Source organism: Haemorhous mexicanus, chromosome 1, assembly GCF_027477595.1.
Source record: "Haemorhous mexicanus isolate bHaeMex1 chromosome 1, bHaeMex1.pri, whole genome shotgun sequence".
NCBI lineage: Eukaryota > Metazoa > Chordata > Aves > Passeriformes > Fringillidae > Haemorhous > Haemorhous mexicanus.
The window spans coordinates 55,331,229-55,351,623 of NC_082341.1; the positions used below are offsets into that span (position 1 = coordinate 55,331,229).

The 20,395-nt window shown below is 39.6% G+C and overlaps 1 protein-coding gene across 3 annotated transcripts in view; it reads right to left on the reverse strand.

Annotated features, from left to right (window-relative positions):
• Nucleotides 1–20,395, reverse strand: part of GLI3 (GLI family zinc finger 3) — a 204,610-nt gene that overhangs the window by 121,643 nt on the left and 62,572 nt on the right. For all 3 annotated transcript variants that reach the window (XM_059849817.1, XM_059849833.1, XM_059849824.1), the window contains exon 3: nucleotides 16,111–16,353. In XM_059849817.1, coding sequence (XP_059705800.1) covers nucleotides 16,111–16,353 — 243 coding nt within the window. The remainder of the gene's footprint in view (nucleotides 1–16,110; nucleotides 16,354–20,395) is intronic.

Sequence of the window (20,395 nt, forward strand, 5' to 3'; positions counted from 1 at the left end):
CAGTCCATATTCACCTTGGTTACTGGCATAATACACACAAAGATATCCAACTTCAAGACTAGAAACTAGGACCAAGATTTTTAGAAATCAGAACGCTAAGTCAGACTTTAAGAGTGAATTAGAGAAAACACTCTTCATTTTCAAATTACCAAGCCCTAAAGAGCTTCCAGAAAAACTTCTCAATACTCAGCACTTCTGAAAATTCAGCCATTTACTTACATTGCTGCATCAAACTGTAGCTTGACTCCAGTTCTTGAAGAAACATTTACAGCCTAAACAATAAGCAACCTTCAAATTACTGTCCCAATCTCAGTTTTTAAGCTTCAGGTGAAAAAAAATGTGAAAAACAATACTTTGAAAGGGCATCTAAAAAATAAAGGGTTAAAAAAAGTTACCCAACTTGAAACCCAGGCTAGGAATAGAGATTTGAATCCACTTTTGAAGTTTTTTTATTTAATTAGTAAGGCATGATCACAGCACATTAGACAAAGATTTTTATTTGTGTCTTTGCCACAAACTTACTTGGAGATCTCCAACAAATCTCAAACTGTTTGCCTGTCAGCTACTATGAACAGAAAATGGATCTGTGCATGCATGGTTTGAGAGAAAAATAGCACTTCATACAGAACACAACATGGGGCCTTTCTTAATCAATCCTGGAGTTTTGTTCATTTTTTGGAAAAAGAAATGTGGGCCAGTGATGAAAAAGCATTCTCAATTAATCATTGTTCTATACTGACTTTATGAAAAATCATGTTTTACAACTCCTTTACTATCTTAGAAAACTGCTTGCATGAGCAGATGGAAAAAATTACTTTCTATTTTCCTCACCAAAGTTACACCTTGAAAAAATATGTAGCACAAACCAGCAAAATAGACAGTATATCAAAATTCCAAAAAGGAATCACTTCTAATCATGCTACTTTTAGAAGTACTTCATCTGTGTTGTAGTTTTAAGATTATAAAACCTAATCCTGAACATACAGAAAGCCTTCAGCTGTTTTGGGTGTGGTGGGATTTCATCCCTAATGAGTCCAAAATCAATTTGTTTGCTCTACAGAGCAAACACAACTTTACTGAATGAGCTTTGCCCACCTGCAGACCCACGGCCAGTGTTTCATACTGCAGCACCCACGACAGAAAACCCCTGCTGGCCTCCTGATATCCAAGACTTGTATGTTCCTCTAAAGCTGCAGGGTGTTTAGACAAGAGGGAAATGACCCACTGAATGCCAAAAGCTGCTTGAGTACCATTTTGATTCTGATCTGTCACCCAGTATTCAGGTCCTTGCTGGACCTTATAGACCATAGTTATGCTGCCTTTTCCAAGATGACAAGCTCTGTAGCACATGCAAGCTCAGGACAGGATCTGACAGGTTGTTTCTGTCGACTCTGCTCTAAGTTTTGAGGATTTTTCCTTACCATGAAAGGAAGACAAATCAATAAATCCAAAGCAGCTCTAGCTCTGGGAGAAGGGGCAAGAAAAAAGTATACAGAGCAGTTAAGAAAAGTAATGATCCTGTGCAGATTTAAGCATGATGAAGAGACTTATATCGGAAGATAAGGGAGAGTGCAGAAGACTTCACAGAAAATAAGGAGAAAACTTTGGATTACCTTGACAGAAAGGCCAAAGAAAGAGTAATGCATAAGGAGACTCTAAAAGGCTCTGAAAGAAGACAATTTAAAAATCCATCCAGTTTTTTGTTCCTAATCAAATTCTCCGTTAATATGATTTGAATCTTTACGTGGTGTTTAACACAACATTTGGCAGCTACAATTCACTGAAGCAACTTAACTGAGGTGAATTCCTACAGTTCCCAGAGCACATTGCTTAAACAGATCTTTTGAGTTTATATTTCTTCTTAAAGGGCTAGCAACTGCAATTACTACAGCCACTTCTGAAAGTACTTTGTTTGTACTAACAGCAGCATTCAGTAGCTTATGGCATCTGTGTATGCAAATAAATAAACATAATACTTGATACAAACACTTCTGCTGTGTTGCTTTTTTGAATTTTCAGGTTGTTAAGTATTTTTTAAATACAAATAAAGACACTCTGGTATAGCCATTGGACTTTGAACAACTCCTAGTCCACTCTACATTTGTTAGCATAAGATCAGTTTTGACTACAATTTTGTTCTTTTGTAGGAAAAAAAATAAAATATTCTACTGCTAATAATATAGAATGCAGAATTTACTACTATTGAAAAAATTTTGTACTCATGAGAGGTATAAAGCCCCAGAGCTGCAAAGGAATTTTTAACATATGTAATACAAATAGATATATACACATGTGTGTCTGTATTTTTACACATATATAGCACCTGCTGCAGTGGATTTATATAACGTCTTACAAAACCCTATTTTTAGCCCATTATAACTTTCTGAAAATTTATTTTTCAGGAGTTTTCCATGATTATTTGAATGAGCAGAATCAAATATTATATTTTTGCTTTATGTCACAACAGGAAAAAAACCTGAAAACAAATACCCAGGTTTTCATTTCATAAATTGATTTACTCTCACAATGAAAAAAATGGCTGAACCTTACACTTTGAACTCCCAGAATGGCTAGTTCCCACTGATTTTTCGTTATATTTGTTATTTAGAAAACACTAATACTACAATTAATAAATGTTCCCATGGTGTATGTACTAACAGTGCAACAGCCAGCCATTTCACTTCCTTGTCTCCAAGAAACATTGTTTTCTACAGCCTGGATGAAGACAAGCCCAGGAGTCAGCCCAGGGCCCAGAAGGAAGCTCTATCCATTTCTTGCCTCACTGTAGACTGTGCAATTGACCACCACATTGCATTCCTGACAAGCAGTCTGAAATCAATCCTCCCCTTTTTCCTATCCAGCCCACTTGTGTTTGGGTGAAAAAGGAGCCAGGGCTCTTGGGAGAAGAGGTCACAACTTGGGTTGGTGTTGTCAAGCACATTTTTTTACCTGGAAAACACTTAACTATGTGACAAAACATTGTTAAACTGCACTGCAGTTGACATTCAATTTGAAAAGATGCTTCAAAATGACACCTTTACACTGGAATTACATAAATAGCCATTAAATTCAGTTAAACCTAGCACTGCCAGTTTTCATGCATTTATCATCAGGTGGAATAAAAAAACCCTTCACGTTCCCTGTGTTTTATGAAGTCAAAAATGAAATAGCAACCTCCCAATTAGTTCCACAGAAGTAAAAACTGCTGACAACTAGCTCTAACATGAAATTGAAGAAGGTGAATAGAAATTTAATATCATGTTATTCAAAGTATTTGTAGCTTAGGCACAGTAAGTATAAAATATTTTATTTGTAAACATATTCAATATGTTCATCAAGACTACAGCTACAGCACTTGATTGGATGTGCATAAAATGGCACACCTCTCTGATTTATATGAAGTTAGACTACCAGGTGTATGTCTGTATTTCTTCAGATAACAGGTCTTCTTGAAGGGATCTACAGCACCTCACATCATGACTTCTCATTACCTTTATTTGAGTTAGTATTTTTTTTTCCTTAGTTTCTGCTTCTCTCATCCTTCCACTCTCTCAGAATTAGCTACCAGGGGAAATAATTGTATGGGCAGAATTTAACAATCTTCACAAACACAGTAAAAATTAAACACCTGCACTAATTTTATATTATGTGCAGTGTATGAAGGTAACAGACATATTTATGGTTATAATGGCACCATACAGTTTTATATAACCAGCATTAGCTATAGAGTTTCCTATAATATTTTTATATATAAAGAAAACTAATCTGTTATACATACATTACAAGCACTCTTTAACGTACCAGGTAACTTCCAAACAGAATGCTCAAAACAAAACCCAGAGGGTTTATGAAGGTGCTGTTTCCCTTGCCTTTTATTCATAAAGTTGAACCACTACATAAGCCATGACTTATTGCTCTGCAGGCAATGATGCACAACTCATTATGTTAAACCAAAAGGATTCAACTTTTAGCTATTTCTGAGTTTTCTAGGTAGAAATTGTTTGTTGCTTTTTTTTAAAACTAAAATACACTATCACTTGTCACTATAAATTAAATTAGAAACATCAAGATGTTTGATATGGGTTCAGAAGCGCTAAACTTAATGACTTCCACTGCAACATACACAAGAGTCCCCTAAACTGTTTATTAGCGTCAGAACAGTAACTTTACTTTCACCTGTCAGGATCATGGATACTGTTTTCACCAGAAACCTTGTCAGTCTTTTACTTCAAACACCATCTTGAAGTTACAGTATCAAAATTACTTTTTAACACTTAGTGCAATTAGGTAAATAATGAATGCCACTAGGAAAAGAGACTCCAGGTCTGAGTAACATTCCTTTCTTTGGAATCAAGGATGCATGCCTTTTTTTCCACCTTTAAGAGGCAGATCTGTAACAGAGTTACACAGAAACAATACCAAGAACAGAATGTACCGGGGAGCTGGAAGGCACTTGCCTGCTATTGCATCTCCAAAACCAGGTGTGATTCCCACATGAGTAGAAATTTCAGCAAAAGCAAGCTTTGTAATTTCCAAGTGGCAAATGTATTTTCAAAAACAAACCTTTATAAAGTGCCAATGTGTTCTTTTAATAAATTAATGCTGATAATTGACAACATTCCCACACCTTCAACACTGAGCAGAACAGCATGAATGCAACACCCACCAGTGCAGGCATGGGAATAAACCAGCAAAAGGGTGATTTCTGATTCTGAAGCCAAACATCATCACTCCCCTTCTTTCAGAAGCAGAAAGGGGGGCAAGGACAAGGAAAGAATAGAAAAAGAAAGACAGCCAAAACCAGCAGGCTAAGTAGAGTAACCGGAAGCATACAATTTACTGCTAATGGTTCAGTGTCTGCAAAGGACTGCTCAAGCTGTGCTCAACAAAAACTCAGTAATAGCCAAAGAGGAAAGTAAAAAAAGGCAAGATGTTTGGCTTTACTTTCTGTCAAATACTGTTAAATATGAACCACTTAAAAAAATAGAATGAAAGAATCCAATAATGCTTTGTACAGGTGGTAGTGAGGTCCCTAGCTGGGCCTCCAGACAAAACCATTCCCATGTAAACCTTAAAGAGGATTAATCCTCAAGGACCACTGTAATGAGACCTTAAAAGGCTGAACAACAGCAGCCTATCACGGAGGGAAGCAGTAGCCTGCTCCCAGAAGTCTTCTCTAGCAGAGTTACATCAAAGCAAACTGGGACCAGATAGCAGGATTCTGCAAGAATCCCTTATCTCAGCGCTAGCGGATGCTTCTCCTCTGATTGTCTTGAACTGCCACCTGTCCCAGACATCTTTGAAGGCAATGCTAAGCCTGTGATGGATCTGACCTCCTTGAGCTGAGATTCTTTTATGTCTTTCTTCATTTTCTGCTCTGTTACATTCTTTCCCTGTAACACACACTACATGAAACAAAGGGAGTTCTCACTCCTTGACTTACTGTCCCCAGCTATTTGAAAGCAAAAAAACAATGTTAAGGATTATACTTCACCCGCAATATGGAGCTGTCCTCAGGAGACAAGCCTCTTATTTTTGAGAGTTATAACTAGACGGCTTTTACACGAAGGGACTTTAAAATGAGGTTCAACATTGCTGGGAGCCAAGATATGAAAGCTGCATATCAGAGATAGCTTAAAAAAACAAAAAGGTTCATAATACAGAAGTATACGAAAAATCACATTGCGAAAATGAGCAGGAAAATAACCAGGAAGCACCAAGTCTCAGAGAAAACACCAAATTATTTAGTATATATATGCATCCCATGTTGTGCACCAATAGCCTTTAACACCAGTGTCTATCATACAGTGCTAAAATCAGCCTAGATTAAAATAAAAATAACTGGCCACTACAAATAAAACAGCAGGTCTTATACTTGAGACAAATGCCTACGCTGACAAAGTATTGCGCCCAGGCCCCCACAAAGGGATGTGGCGGCACCATGAATGCTGCACATCAGGGCTGGTTTGTAACCAGGGATGTGCTGGCAACCACACTCACGCTGACTTGGTGACATGTACCTGCAGTAGGACCAGCCAGAGTTACAGAGCTGAATATAAATCCAGCTGAACATCATCAGATTTTTATCTCATAGCTACAAGCCATAATATACAAGTCACCATGGCTCTAAAAAGGCTGGGCTGAGGAGGAATACTGCTGCAACTCCCACCTCTGGTTTCTCACTTTTGCACTCAATTAATTTTGGACTATTTTATAAGTCTTTTTCTTCTAAGTACATGACACTGTTGGAAGAACAAGAAGCAAAATATAGCTAAGCTGAAGAGGATTGCTGCCTGCCAGCAGTATCTCTCAGTTCCCCAAGACGATAAAATAAAATGGTGTCATTAGTTGCAATTAGTTGCGACTTATGGAAGCTCTATGCAGCAGGATGGGAGCAGGACAAGAAAGTACCCTTCTTGAGTGCTTTTGAAGCTCCCTAGGAAATCATAGCTGGAAGAATAAAATTCTGAATCAAACAGCTGAGCTAGACTCTGTGAAAGACTGCAGCAAACAATGAGCAGATACAGAGTCTGAATAATAAGTAAAAAAAAGGCATCACATGGAAAACACCGAGAAGACCCTGACATTTTCTGGAGCCAAGACCTATTGGCACGTGTTGCCAAATAAATGTAGCCTAGAGGCAAGCTCCGAAGGAATGTGAAGATGGCTTCTTCCCATGTATGAAGCAATTCCCACAACAGGGTATTGTGCTTCAAGATCACAGAGCAATGCCAGGCTAAGCACCAGGCTCCCATAGGGAAAATACAAAAATCATTTCTCAACAGACAGCAGAACACACAATTTCAGATGAGTATCTCCCCAGAAAGCTGTGCCAATACCTTGTGTAACCTTAACAAACAGTATCCGTCCTACACCACTTCTAAAAGGCAGTCTAGAGGCCACCCCCTCATGGTAAGACACGACAGCCTTGTATTTTGCCAGCCTCCAGGCACAGCCCCAGCAGAAAGTGGCCCAACACACCTCTGATCCAGCAGGACCTGCATGCCCAGGCAACCCCCAAGTGTAAATGCAACACAGGCAACACTCCCAGAGGCTATTTACCAAAAAATTCCAGACAGGGAGGCTGGTCACAACACAGAGACACGGCATCCTTTAACCCACATGTACAGACCACTTTTCAGAGCAGAATGCACAAGAAAATGACATCTATGGGAAGAAACACTACAGCAGCCCTTGTCCTCCCTGATCCCGGTTTTTAATGCACAAAGGATGAATGGCACTACTAAATGTCAGATGTGTGTTAATCTGATTAGTAACTACTGAGTTTGAAGAAACATGCTATTTCCCCAAAAGAAGTGGAAACATTTTCACAGGCCACAACTCAGGTTTTTAATTTGTTTTGTGGGGTTACATGAAAACAAATCAGGCCTTTAGCCATTATTTAAAGAGGTTTCTCCCAGTTTGCTTTATGTTTTAAAATTAAAAACAAAAAAAAATTAACCAAAAACTTTAAAGAGTGAAAAAAGCAGAGACCATAGCCATTGCCAGTCTCATGCAATATAAGGACTTAGATGAGCAGGACACACATCAGGCTTTCCAAATCAAACATCCCAAATACTGGGCAGCTCAATAATTAGTTAGTAATGTATGATTACTGCTCCTCTTTTCCCTCCTAGTTAAAAACAAAAAAAAAATTCTGCTCCTATCACAGCAGTAATTAATGTTTTTGATGTCTGGCACCAATTTTATTGTTAACAGCACTGTTAGATCAGTGGTGTTAATGCCAATTCAAATATCGTACAGCATGAAGAACAGCTTTGGTGCCAGCAGTTTCCTATCACTGTACCATGCTGGTCCATCCCAGTAAAGTGAGCAACCAATGTTTATACACAATATAGGCCTTGATCCAAATTTCATTCATTCAAGTAACCGAAGTCCATTTCAACAACAATGTCTAACAGAACTCAAGGCCAAAGCTTGAAGCTTTCTTAAGTTGTATCTGTATGTAGGCTGGTGAAAAAAAAACCCATACAAATCAAAATCAGTACCTTTTCACACTAGGGAGTCTGAAATACTGGAATGAAATTCAGTTCAACACATTCTAACTCATTAGTTATTTGCTTCAACAATTGGTATGGTGTTACACTCAGCCATTGCCATAATCAGCCATTTATTTTGAAGTATTTCATATGCTATAACTTTTGGCTTGTTACCACTGGCTATTTCAATGGAGACTGTAAATGGAGGAATAACAATGTTCAGCTCTTCATCTGCAAAATGGTAACATGGATTCTTGGGAATTATGATTTTATATTGCAACTAGCAAGAACAGGTAAGATAAAAGGGTAGAATCTAAGGCAACTGGGGATTATTTCAAAGTTTATTGAAGCCAGCAACTGTAGATTTATTGAATTCACTGGGTTCTGGATCAGCATCATTCAACTATTTTAGAAAAATGATGGCTCGGGGCAGCTGAAATGTAAAAGGGAAACTAGAATACACAATGGGGGACCCCCTTTAATACCTTACTCAGTGTGAAACATGAAAGAAGCATAACTGAGATTAGAAAGCAATTCTGTTATCTGGTGAGCTATCTGTTTTGAGCTCCAAAAACCTGCAAGACAATAAAAAAAAGAACAGTAAAGAAAGCACTATTGAAAGAGTGGTCTGTAAGTGGTAACTCTTACTTTTAAGAGGAAGTATGAAGATGTACAAACCTGCACATACATACATTCCCATGCACATAGTGCCTTTCCTGCTGCTGTGTACCCACACCACACATGCCAATGACCACATGGCAACACAGCAGCTGTACTCTTTAAAACACAGCTATGAATACTCAATATATTGAGGATAATACTGCTTCTCTGCACTGGTGGTTGCTGCCTTGGCTGCAAGCTATATTATCAGAAATCAATAAAAGTAGCCAGTATAAGTCTGACTGAATGGGTAAGCATTCCTAACACGACCTCCAGACTCAGATGTGATCCACTCAGCAAGCTCAAGAGCCCCAGTTGCAAGTAATTTGAGCAGTGTTTTAATAAGAGTTTAGAGAGTGCTGTGTAAACTACCAAGACTAAGAGGCAAAGAGCCAGGCTAAGAGGAAGCTAATTGTGCTGGTAGGTGTGAATAAAAGGAAGTAGAGACTATGGCTAAGTGGCTCTCCTCTTAAGTACTGAGCTCAATCAATAGGAATAAAGCGGTATTTGCCAGCAATCCTGAAAATGGTTCAGCAACCAAAGCATTTAAGCTGTCATAAAAGTAAAGGCCTGTTCAACCCTGGACTCCAACAGGAAGCTAGTACTGACAGACTTCCATGGGACAAGCTTGAAACTTTGACCACAGGGACCATGTTGCCTTTCAAATCCCCCTTTGACAAGTCCATGGTCAATGCCATGCAGAGAGCAGGCCCGTGGTGTCTGCACACTCCCTTTACTCCACTGCCCACTGCCCACCTGCATCCTCTGTGACACAATGCCCTCCTGTGCCCACACAAGGGCCAGCGGACAAGAGCAATGAAAAAGAGAGCACATCCAGATCTCAAGCACCCAGAATGAAAGAGAATTAACACAAGAGAATCACAACAGAGTCTTTCACAGATGGCTGTACACATTAGCTACTCTGCAACCAATTTATTGCTACAGTTTTCTTAACAAAAGCTGGACAATGACAGCAGAGATGGAGCAAAAAATCTCAATTTAAATCTTTGTTTTCCACATTTAGACACAACAGTTGAGGATTCTGCTGGCTAAATACAGACAGATAGGACCATCTTAAATCCCTGATATATAAGGACATTCATACAGAGTTAAGAGATATGACCCAGGATACAGAGGTTGACCAGGCTGGCAGTCACACCACGTAGGATCCTCACAGACATGAAAATGGCACTCAATGCCAACCTCTACTTATGCAATTAAATTCACTCAAGTAACATCGCCCAGACAGAACCCCAAAGCAAGAAAACCATCTCACATTTCTCCCCACCTTCCAGCTGCTGATGCCAGTTACATTGTAGGCACACAAGATCAGCCCAAATCCACTACAGACCTGTTTTAAAAGCATTGTGACAAATGTCCATGTATCAAGGAATACAATAACTTTTGAAGAAGCTTTTCACTCTCTCCTGATTTAGGGACAGCAGATCTGCCTTGATGCTCAAGAGATGGATTACATTATTTCTTGGCTTTTTCTTCACAGTTCTTAACCATGATTCTGTGGCTCTGAGCAATGAATTCTGTCTCTTTCTATGGAGGCAGTATAACACAAATGCATACTCTAAAGCAGATAAAAAAGCTTCAGCTGGAAAAGACAAATCAAAGCCATTAGTGGTTTTGTATTTGTCCTGCCTTCATCTCCCCTGTTCTTTAAAAAAACAAACAAACAAACAAAAAACCCCCACATATAAAACCTCATCTCACAGCTTTCTTAGATGCACTTGAACACCAAAACAAGAAACAAGGAGACATTAAAATTACCTTTTTAATGTGCTTCTCAAAACATTTTTAGAATTTTAAGTCCAACAGAATTATAGAGCTACAAATAATTTCTTTATTTTCTTATTTAAAAATAAGAAATCTCCAACATCCTATTCTACCAAATCAAAACAGGCAAAAAAAAAAAAAAATCAAACCAAACAAAAAACAAAAGAAAAGAAAAACAAAACAAAACAACTTTAATAAATAGCAAAACCAAAACCAAACTAACAAAAAAAATCACCCAAACCTACAAGTTCACCTTTCAATTGCTCAATCACATTACACTTCAAAGCCTTCCAGACACTGGCAGTTCTGGAGTCTGTCTCATGCTGAGGAGAGAAAAAAATGCATAAGGAAGAACATATCTACATGCTGTAAATCTATAGGTGCAGTTGTTACTTCCATATGAGACCATCACACAAGAGACACTGCTGATTTCACAGGCCTCAGGAGAAATCGGCAGGAGTACTTTTAATGAGCAGTTTCAAAAAAAACACTGGAGGTTTGGAAGGCAACTTGAAGAAGCTGTTTCAACTCAGAAGCTGCTAAGCTTACAAGGTCTGCAGCACCTTCCTAAATTTCACACTGAAGCTCCCTCTGACCATAAGTTTGTATTTGAGAACAGTAATGTTTTTTGTTGGAGGCTATTGAAAAATACTATTATATTTTAGACTTTTAATCCCAAAAATGTTTTTGCAAACACACTAATTTTTTTGGAGACCCACACTTCAGCTGCTCAGCTGACATGAGAAGTCTGACTTTCACTTTTATAACAGAGGCTTTTTTCCTTGTGAGTTCTATTAAAAGCTTTAGATTTTACTTTTTTCAACTACTCTTTTTTCAACTACTTGACAACATTTGGAAACCACCTCATAAATCACTGTCAGTAAAGAGTTTTGTTACTAGAGTGCTTAAGCTTCTCCCCTGCAAAATGCTGCAGAGTTGAAGTAGAACGCAGATTCTCAGAGGCCAAACTCAGTTTGAAACTGAAGAGCACCTCAATGTACTTAAAGACTCTGGCCCCAAATCTCTAGAAAGGTTCTCCAGTGACATTTTCCTACCACTGTCCAACCAGGCCAGGTAGAAACTCTCTAGAAAAAGCTGTCCTGGTCTCCTGTCACCAAAAGACACTGGGAAACTAGAGGTGAAATAAGAAAAGTGCCTGCTTTGGGGCTATTCAGAAGTGCCTTCGTTGCCTCTCTTGAGTGCCAAATTATGTCAGGTAGATGACAAAGAAGGCCACCACCTACCCCTCTACAAGCCCTTTCCATGAACTCATCTCCTGGTGGTGACCTGGACTGCTCTCACTGCCAAATGTGCCACGTATAGCTGGCCATTGTGGTTCAAGAGAACCATGAAAAGTCATTGCTTTCCAGTTACTGCAGTTTAAAACAGTGTTAACAGTTGGCATTTTTAGAAACAGAATCCGATTCCCCTTTTTTTCCACGCTCCCTTTTCCTTTCTAATGGGGATATGAAGGAAGGGGAATTCTTGTCAACAGAAATTAAAGCTAGTAAATGAACAAGTGCACCTAGTGAACCAGCATTATATTTTCCTTGCTGGGGTCTTTCGTTCATGTTGCAAATTGATTTTGAGGTGACACTAACACTGGGTGATCTAACTTGGGCAATTATGCAAGGCCCAGTCCTTACAAAGCTAAGCCCAAGAACAGTCAGTGGGAACTGAAGACAATCAATACCTTTGGAGGGCTAATCCTATGAAATGTGCAATGAGCAGTTCCTGCTTCCCCAGATAGATACAGAACCTTCAACACCAGCAAAATAAATCCTTGGTAAGAAGAGGCGAAAAAAGAAAAGGAAAAAAAAAAGAAGGTTGCTTTGCACTGCTTTCAGCTAGTGCAACCTTCTCTGAAGTGATTTACCACAAAGAGAATCCTGCAAGGGCCATACATTCCTCTATATATAAATATTTGGATCAGAGCCAAATGATCTGTCACTGCTTTTTGCTTAAGATAATTCTTCAGGTTTTGCTAATTAGGTACTAACAATTCTTTCAGACGATCTGTGTAACCCAGGGAAGAATATCAACAGTATGTTTTAAATCAAAGTGTTTACATCAGGAATGATTCATTTTTTTCATGAGGAATGACTTGTGTGACAGGCAGTCTTAGCACTGCCATAAATCTACATGAAAATTAAAATTGTGGAAGAAAATAACAAAGGCAAGTTGCTATCCCCATCTTCCCTGCCTCAGCCCCAACTCTAGAGATGGAATGATGGAATTTACAATAACAAGGGGCTCCAACTACCACTGGAATTAGTGTTTGAGAAACTCACGATTTAAAATCCTTTTAAGAAACACTGTGATTAAGGTCAGTAACTCTGCTCTCCTCAACAAAGAAAAGGAGCTAACTCAAGCTCTTCTGTCATCTGTCCTAAAGCCTTTTTAAAGAAAAAAAAAGTTTTTTAGAAGTTAAACAAACAAAACCAGCATCTCTCTCTTCCTTTGTGGGCTGTGTTTAAACAGTGGTTAAGAAATCCATAACAAAAAAGACAGAAAAGAAAAATTTCTGGTTTAGGCCTGTGTTTTCCCTTTTATCTGTTGGAGAATAGAAGGCTGTGAGCTGAGCATGGGACCACATTCACATTCTCAGTTGCTAAATGGTTGAGGGGCTCTCTGGCGGTGCAGAAGGGCTGCCAGCTCCATAGCATGTTTCATCCCAGCTGTTTGAAAAGCTGGTTCACTTGAAACACAAGCATTATCCCCACCCACACTCTGCAGGAGAGCAAACTCCCCCTCAATGAGGGATTTCTTCCACATTTATGGTAACTATTATTACCAACATTTACAACATCAGTCATTTTAATTAGAAAAAAAATTAAAACAAAAAAATCCTGCAATGCACAAACAGACACACATGTGTTTACATGTAAAAATGCAAATCACTCAAGTTGTTTCTAATAACTGCAGCTCATGGAAGGAACATGCGTTCTACACACAACTGACTTAAACACCCTTTTCTTTTTTTGTCATAAAAACATACAGATGTCTTTCTTAAAAAAAATTATTTTCCCTTTTCCTGTGTTACAGGAAGCCTGCCCACACTTTTAAATACAAAGTGGGTATAAATAGAAGCACGAATTAGGCATCTTGAGAAGTCTATATTTTCCAACCACAGGGAAACTAAGAAATTACTGTAAGTGTTTACACATCTGACTATGTTGAATTAAACGTTTTCTATACATATGCCCAGCAAAACTAGCAAGAAATTAAGAGAGGAAAACAATAGCTTCTCTGGTTCTTTACCTGTTGCTACAGTGTACATTATTCAGCCTTCTTCATATGGACCACTAAAAGTGTCAGTCTTAATGCAATCACCACTCTGATGAAAGCATATCTTACATATATAAATGATACAACTACTATGAAAATTTCAGTAAGATTGTCTGCCTTCCTATAAATCTAACTAGACATTTGTCTTTTTAGTTGTCTCTCTGTATCATAGCTATTAAAGGTAAATAAAAGCATGATGGCTCTTTTTATGACATTAATAGCTTGAGGGACCTTATAAATCAGTGAATACAAATGTACTACTCATTACAGGAGAGGGAAGCAGATCTGTCCATCTGATGCTTTCTGACTTAGATTTCTGTTTTAAGATCTTGTTGCTCATTTAAAATTAACTCATCTCCTGTTTCTCTGCTGTCATATGGTGGGGAACTTTTGGTGTTCTCTCAACTTCTGACATCAATCTTTTGCTAGTAGTCCACACAGCCTAACTAGCTAGCATTAATGGTCACAATGCAGACACAGTAGCTTCAATAAATCTTGAAAACTCTTGTCAAAAGGTGAATTTGGGAAAATAAACTCAAAATAAACTCATTGCAAACCACTCAGACACGTCCTGAATGACCAGATCTTTTTCTTCTGCCAGAACCTTCAGTGATTTCAGTAACACTTTGAACAAGATTTAAGGGGTGAGCTGGCAGCTGGGCAGATGGTCAAAATGGCATGAATCTTCCCCACTAAATTCAGCATAAGTTTGTTGGTTTCGAGTTTTGTTGTTTTTGTCACACATTTCATTTCTCCCCAGCTGTACTGCCTACAAACAGAGAAGTTATTTTGCCTCTTCAATAGTACTTGTTTGTTTTGTTGGGGTTCTTTTAAGCTAGATTTGGGCATTTGCTAACCAGAAGCTAGGAATGGTGCCTCGAACCCCCGAGGTAATACTTGTATGCTCTGCTGCTCACGAGTGGCCATTTGCACTGCACATTCATGCCTCTCTGGCAGGAGTCTGCCACTGGTGTGCTGCAGCAACTCTGTGCTCCACAACAGAGAGATGAGTAACTCCCCCAGAGGGTTTGAGCAGGTCTGTACGAGAGCAGGAAAGGAAGGTGTGTGTACAAGGAGGACTACACTGAAAAAGAGCTCAAAAGCTTAACTGCAAACTTTTTTCCTAAATACTGATCTAAACTTTACAGGCAACAAGTGTTCGTTTTCTCATAATACCTCCATCCTTATTAACAATCAGGCTTTTTTTTTTTTTTTAAAGGAGGTTGGTGAGACTTAAGGTTGTGAAAGACATACTTTGATCTGCACCCTGATGAGTGAACATTCCCCTTTGCTGCTAGCCCAACTAATGAAGGGATAAAATTAGCTTTTATCCCTGGCACTTTCTTTAGCAAAAAAACATGCGCTAATCAGCTGTCCTCACTAATCAGTCGTCTGGTTAATGACCTTTTGCCTTAAAACACTAAAATTTCTGAATGATGTTAAAAACAAAAAGGAAAACCAATGCAGACTGCTCTCTCTTTGTAGGTCTTTAGCCTATCATCTGGAATTGGAGACTGAAAGGTTAAATGGCAAATCTGTATCCTGACTGGGTGATAAATCTATAATCAAAAGGCACAAGCCTTGACACCTCAAGATGTACTTCATTACTACACAACTAAATGATCTTTTTTCTCTTTTTTTGTAAACTAGAAACAGATGGAAAAAAAAATTGCTTAACTCCTTCATACTTTGCGCCTGTGGAGAAATCCACTCCACATCTGTGTTCAAGTGTCAGATAATTTCTTACTTTTTTATTAATGCCTGAGTGAGAATTCAGAAGTTGAAACCATTTGCCTTTTTTCCTCCCCCTTACAACTTCAGGGAACTATAGCTGGGAAAGAAAATTGCAAAAACACTCCATCAAGCCTGCATTCTCAAACATTCTTAAACACTTGTGTATGTCTAAAAAAACCTTCCAAGACAAAAGAAAGAGTCCCAAAGCACAAAAATACGCCTTCCAATTCCCCAAATTCTCAGTGTAAAGGGCACAGTCCTTCTTCCTCTCAATAACATACTTTAACATTGTTTTAAAAGAGGGATTTTTAAGGCCTGTTTCATTTTTCTTCTCTGCTAGCTATAATGAGGCCCGTTGTTCTTCATGTTTTAAGGAGGCGGAGTAAAACACAACCCTGGATGGCTGAGGAGGATTAGCAACAGATGAGATGTCCTGTGGAAGTCACTTTGCAGAGGCCTGCAGTAATTTCTACCTGCAGTGCAACTGCACCCTGGTTTTTAACTTCAGGGAAAAAAAGAGATTGCATTTACCATGAACACCACTCCCTCCAGATAAAGCAGTTCTCCCTGGGGACAATGCACAAAATCACATTAAATTTGACAGCCTTCCAACTTTGCATCCCCAAATGCGATCAATACTCACGGTAATGAGGGTCCATGTAGCCGTTTCGGGGGTCCATGGTAAAGAGCGTCCCGCGGTACGGTACGGAAGGTTCGGGAAGGTGCGATATAGATCCATGGATCTCCTTCTTGATTAATGAGGCCCTTTCCTCACTCGACGTGGAAGGCTCTTCACTGATCTTGCCGAGGCCTTGCCCACCCTGCGGCTGCATTGTGATCGCGTTCCTTCTCTCTCTGTGATAGGTCTGCCCAGGACTTTCATCCTCTGGAAAAAAATGAGGGAGAAGAAAGAGAGAAGGGAAGAAAAAAGAGAGACACACACTTTTAGCCCATTTATAGCAAATACAATAAAGAAAAGTTCTCCCCCCGCTGCCCTCCTCCTCCTCCCGGTGTAAGTTTGTGACAGGAGGTGCCTGTGTGGCTGTGAGGGATGGCCTGGGGACGCTTGCCCGCTCAGAGCCGGCAGCAGCCGAGCAGTAGATCACCGTCACCCATGCACTGATGCTCCTACCAGCAGGGCTATCAATTGTGCGGGAACAGACAGAGGCTTGCTGTTTTTCCCTGCCTCTGGGACAAGGAGACTGGGAGCTCCCTGATGGGGAGTCAAGAAATGATTTGTCACACAGAGAAGATGAAACCCACCAGCCGGGCCTAAATCACACCCAGCCACCCACCAGAGCTCTGCAGCCCAGCTCCAGGTCCCTGGGGTTTGCCTGTATGAGGGGCTGAAACCTTGCAGGGAAGTTGGCAGTGATCAGAACCAAGGTGGGCAACAATAAAATGGTACAACTGCTCAAGATACAGGAGCAGCAGCATCAGGCAGGCATAAGCAAAGCCACCTGCTCTGGCAGTGTCACCACTTGCAGGATGGTTTTATATACACCCCCTACCTCTTTTTCCCATATCCACAAAAACAAAGCCACAAACTCTTAATGAACAAGGGGGAAGAAAAAGCTGGGGGTAAAATAATAATAACTGAGAGTGTAAAACCCAAGCCCTAGTTTAGAGTAAGCCTCTAGGCCTGTGGCACCACTTGTAAGGGGAGAAGAGCCTCCTGACCATGGCTCTACCAGCCTTCTTTGCAGACAGCTCCAGGACTAGGTGCTAAAACAACCCACTGCTCCCACAAGATTTTTAATCCCTAAGGACTACACACACCCTTCAAAAAGCAGATAAAATGGCTCTGTTCCTCAAAATCAAGATGCATGCTCCTAGGTACATTTCACACATGCCATGTGGCAAGGGGCTTTGCTAGGTACATAAGTCTCTAATGTAAATGCTCTCCTTCAGTTGCATTATTGCTTTAAAATATAGATGTTTCTCTAAACAAGCATGATTGCTTGCTGCCTGTAATCCTTGGCCAATACCAATGCTCCAGGTACAACCTTGGTCCATCAACTACACTGCACGTACAAGCATACACCGACACATCTTGAAGGAATACTGATAAAGATTCTTCATTTCAAAGTTGCTCTGCAGTTCTAGGAGTACAAAAGGAATCTCAAATTATTAAATGCTAGGCACAAAAATGGTAACTAGAAAAGGAAATGAAAACACCCTTAGGAAATAAAACTAAAGTGCTCCTACTCTACAATCCACATGCAAGGAAGAATGATTGACACCAGTGCCAAGATTGCATTTTGGTTGTAAGAGATTTGAGGTCAGGGCTAAGTTTTCACTTGTACCTTTCCCTGGTGTACTTGTTCACACGGCAAAAGCAGCAGCCAGCAACTCACCGGGTGACTACACTCAACAAGGCTGACACCAGCGTGACTTAACCTATGTGCCTTTATACGAATTAGATTAGAAACAAGCTCTGGACACGCAGATACCTGGCCATTATATGCGTAAATTAGCCACACCATTGCTTTAAATGAAATGCTAACCAATTTTTTCTCTGCCTCCTCTACCCACAAGGAGCAACAGCACAAAAACTCAGCAGCGTAGCCTATTGAGCACTTAATTATTTTTTCTATCTCCAAGTATTACAGCAACAGGGTCGCTGACTTATCAGCATCTTCCAGGGACAGAATTCTTTTTACAGCCAGTAACTCTACTTACAGAGCTTTTCCAGGGTAGGGTCTGAGAAGAAAGAGTTAATGGAAATAGACAACAACATTACAGAGTTTAAACCCTTTGCCCTCTCCTACTTTTTATTAATATGCACAGGCATTGGTCCCTGCTCTGGATTAGCAGGGTTTAAGGTTTCAACTTTTTACACTGAAGCTGGTTTTAGTTAGAGAACTGCAAATCAGGGACTAAAACTTTAAAACTTATATGAGGTTTTTAGAAACCCGCCTGCAAACCAAAAAAAAAAAAAAAAAAAAAAAAGAAAAATTACCCCAAAGATATATTTTCCATCAGGTTTCTCTTTAGTCAGAGTCTTTTATGTTAAATTTCAACCTAGAGTGAACTTTCACTGATGAGACGTAAACTCCTATAAAAACAGGGTATTACACTTCATTTGAAATTCTGACAGACTCTTAAGTAGAGCAAGCTAACCAGTGCTACAATAGTTCAGAAAGAAGAAAGCTAGAGTGATTTGTGGGGCTGTATAATCACTCAGATGATCAGATAGGATTTCAGTTCTTTTACTCTTCCATATAAAGATAGTATTTGTTAAAACTGCCATCCTGGGATACAAGAAGAAGCTGACATTTATGTGCAGGCTCCACTTTCATACTTTTCTTCTCAAAACACGCGCACGTCATGAATCAAGGTACTAGGGACTGTTATGGAAAAGGCTGATTTTTCAAATTACTGAATGAAATTCAAAACCTACTTTCAGTAATTTAGAAACGAAAGGGAACATGTGTTTTAATAAGGTTTTCCCTTTTTTGGTTACTTGAGAAAAAAAGGTAACAAAACTATTTTTCCTTCTGCATCAACTATCTCTCTCCCCACTATAAAGTTATTGCCATGTGCCATACCAAGTCAGAAGTTCCTGTATGTTTTCTGCCACAGAAGAATTTAACTAAACACGATGGCATTTTTGCAATAACAATAAGGCTTATTCATCAGCCAAACAGCTCGCTAAGCATTGACTTCACACCACCAGGTTGGTTGTGATGGGGACAGATGAGAAATTTGACAGCACCCACGCTCCAGGACACTAAGAGCCAAGCAGTTTGCAGGAGCTCCCTCGGCGCCGAGCAGGAAACTCCTCTTGCAGTAATGCTGCCGGCTCTCACGGCAGGCGAGCCACTCCAGTGTGCCAAAAGGGGAAAGCTGTCTAATCTTGTTCTGGTTCAAGTGAAGCGTTCAATAAAGTTTCAAGAGTAAGTGCGGGCAAGGCGCGCCAAGCCAAATTATTGACAGAAACACACTGTCCACCATGGCAACAAGTGGGATTCTAAAGAAAAAATGTAAGCAAACAGCCCACTCCTCCAGCAGCATCTGCCAAAGGGGTTTTACGGCCAAATAAGCGAAAACTGTTCTGTTACTACTCTGCTCACATTTTAGAAGTGAACAGCTTTAGGATCAAAAGAAACATCTGATTTACTAAAATGTTTGAGAGAGACAAATGCCAAAGCGAAAGATGAAGCTGGTGGCAGCCCATCAACTCCAGTACAATTCCTCCCACCTTTTGCCAGTGTAAGAGTAAAGGGTTAAATAAGAAAAGAAAAAAGCAATCATGCCCAAGAGCAATCTGCATAAGCTTCTCTTTCTTCACATACACCCTTTCTCTGACTTAACAAGCCAATAGCCAGAGACACATGTTAGAAGTGCCCAGTCTTGAATGATCACTTTAATCCAGGATTCTCACATCCACTGTGAAATGCCTGATTTAGTCCTGCTATTTTGATCAGAAGCCAATTTTATTAGAAGTGCTGAGTACCTCACTTAATGGAGCACCTCTCACTCCATCAAAAAGCTTTCTTAAAAAACTCACACTGGACAGCATGCCTGAATAAACACACTTTTAACTGCACAGCTAATTTACTCAGAAAGTTTTAAAAAATCAGCACAAGCCAATCCCTAACACAAAAATCCTTTTAACTTTCTTTACCTGTTGAACTTTTTCACCTTTTTTTATCACAGACCAAGACAAAGTAGAAGCTATTTTACTTTAAACCACCCAAAGCTAGCAACTGAAAAAAAAGTTGAAATCTATTGATTGAGAACAATAAAAGTCAATCCCAACACACTTCACAGACACCCCTGATTCAACAAGACAACACCAGCCCAGTTAAATCTCTTATTAAGTTTCATCACCATATTTCTGCTTGCAACTTCCAGAGAGCATTGCTATCTCATGAGAGATCTGACAGCACTTCAGCTGAGTATGAGAAAAAACAAGGTACTTA